This window comes from Zingiber officinale, chromosome 4A (genome assembly GCF_018446385.1).
Source record: "Zingiber officinale cultivar Zhangliang chromosome 4A, Zo_v1.1, whole genome shotgun sequence".
Lineage (NCBI taxonomy): Eukaryota > Viridiplantae > Streptophyta > Magnoliopsida > Zingiberales > Zingiberaceae > Zingiber > Zingiber officinale.
Window position 1 is genome coordinate 12,241,718 of NC_055992.1, and position 1,850 is coordinate 12,243,567.

The following is a 1,850-nucleotide window of genomic DNA, read 5'->3' on the forward strand; positions in this document are numbered from 1 at the left end:
ACTTGTTTCCTTTTAGAATCAATTAATTATATAATAAGCAATTAAAGATATTTTTTCCATTTCGAACTTGATTTGGACCATTAATCTAATTGATGAGATGCCTAACTCCCATTAATTTCCAATTATACGCTTAGATTTTTCTTTAAGTTAAATGCGATTCCAAATCTCGCTTCCTTCCAAATTTTATTCAATCAATCTTATCATTAATTCCCATTAATTAAACTTCTTTATTCTCCCGTTGAATCTCTCTATAAATTCACGGACTAGTTGAAAATGTGTATATCTTCATTACTATTATCTCAATGGTGGCCATTAGTACCTTCTTCCGCCTCCTCCTACTGATCTCCTTCGTGCAAGCACTTGTCCCGCAGGACACTATCTTCGACGTCGAGCTAGTCCACCGCGACTCCCCGAAGTCGCCACTGTTCAACAGCTCGATGACACCCTTCGATCGCCTGCAGGCTGCCGTCGTCCGCTCGGTCAACCGAGCTAGCTACTTGGACAACCGCATCGACATGAAGACCTCCATCAACATAGAGCTCGGCTTGCGTTATGATGACGGGGAATTCTTGATGCGGTTCAGGATGGGCACGCCAAACTCGCAATCTATGTGGGGCATCGTTGACACCGGTAGCGACCTAAACTGGGTCAATTGCGTTGGCTGCCAATGCTTCAAGAAGAAGACCACCACCCTATTCAATCCTAATGCATCCCTCTCCTACAAGAAGTTATCTTGCTTTTCCGATGAGTGCAGGAGCTTTAGACTGGGTCATTGCAATGATGATCAGATATGTCAGTACCATGCCACCTACGGTGACGGCTCCAACATTGACGGAATTTTCTCCTCGGAAACCTTTAGTTTCACCTCGTTAGGTACAAACCAAAATACCTTCATTCCAAATATGGTATTCGGTTGCAACTTCCGGTCCTTGCACATCCAAATTGACGACCCCGGCAGCTTCATTGGGTTGGGCCCCGGGTCGCCGTCTCTGATCCATCAGCTCGCCCCTAAGTACATTAGTAAGTACTTCTCCTACTGCTTGGACATGCTCCGTGGGGGAGATGCCAGCAGGCTCTTCTTGGGACGTGGCAAACAGACGGTCACCGGAAAGACGACGGTCACGCCGCTCATGACGCAAGATGGCTTCTACGCCGTGCAACTTAACACCATCTCGATCCCGGATGAGTTCGACATCTTGCTTACTAGGAGGTCCAAGTTGGGGGCTGGCAACATCATCTTCGACTCTGGCACTGTCATGACCATGCTCAACACTCAAGTGGTGGACCAGTTGGTGAGGGCATTGACGGATTACATTAGCTTGCCAACTGTGAAGACGGGCGAATACAAATTGTGCTTCAATGTGTCCTCGACAGAGCAAGAGGAGCAGCTGCCAGGGTTGTGGTTCTCGTTTGCTGGGACATTGGGGAACTTCAGGGTGAGCCCTGATAACTTGTTTAGGTGGTATAGTGATCAAGTGAAATGCATGGTGATACTGGGAACGAGTGGTACACAGATCTTTGGGAATATTATGCAACAAGATGTTTTGGTTGGGCATGATCTAGATAAAATGGAATTGACCATTATAGATAAAAGATGCATCGATTTATACAATCCCTAATAAGCATGTATTATGTATATGAAGTGCTAAGTTGAACATTCAAATTTGTATTTATAGTCATAAATCAAGGAATTTCAATAAAAAGAAATGTGCATTTATTTTTTTATTTGTTTAATTATTTAATTATATAATTTAATTAACTAGGAGTAGTCTGATTAAATATAATTTTCTTTCTATCTCTCTTTTAAATGATACAAATTAACTTTACATGATATTTTTAAATAATAGGAA

At 42.7% G+C, this 1,850-nt stretch overlaps 1 protein-coding gene across 1 annotated transcript; it reads left to right on the top strand.

Annotated features, from left to right (window-relative positions):
• Positions 1–302: 302 nt before the first annotated feature.
• LOC121972241 (probable aspartic protease At2g35615) lies at positions 303–1,619 on the top strand. Its single transcript, XM_042523933.1, has one exon. It carries the CDS (start codon positions 303–305, stop codon positions 1,617–1,619), a length of 1,317 nt encoding a protein of 438 aa, XP_042379867.1.
• Positions 1,620–1,850: the final 231 nt, after the last annotated feature.

Bases quoted from the DNA above. Each gene is read 5' to 3' on its own strand.
- LOC121972241 (XM_042523933.1), top strand. From the start codon at position 303: ATGGTGGCCATTAGTACCTTCTTCCGCCTCCTCCTACTGATCTCCTTC.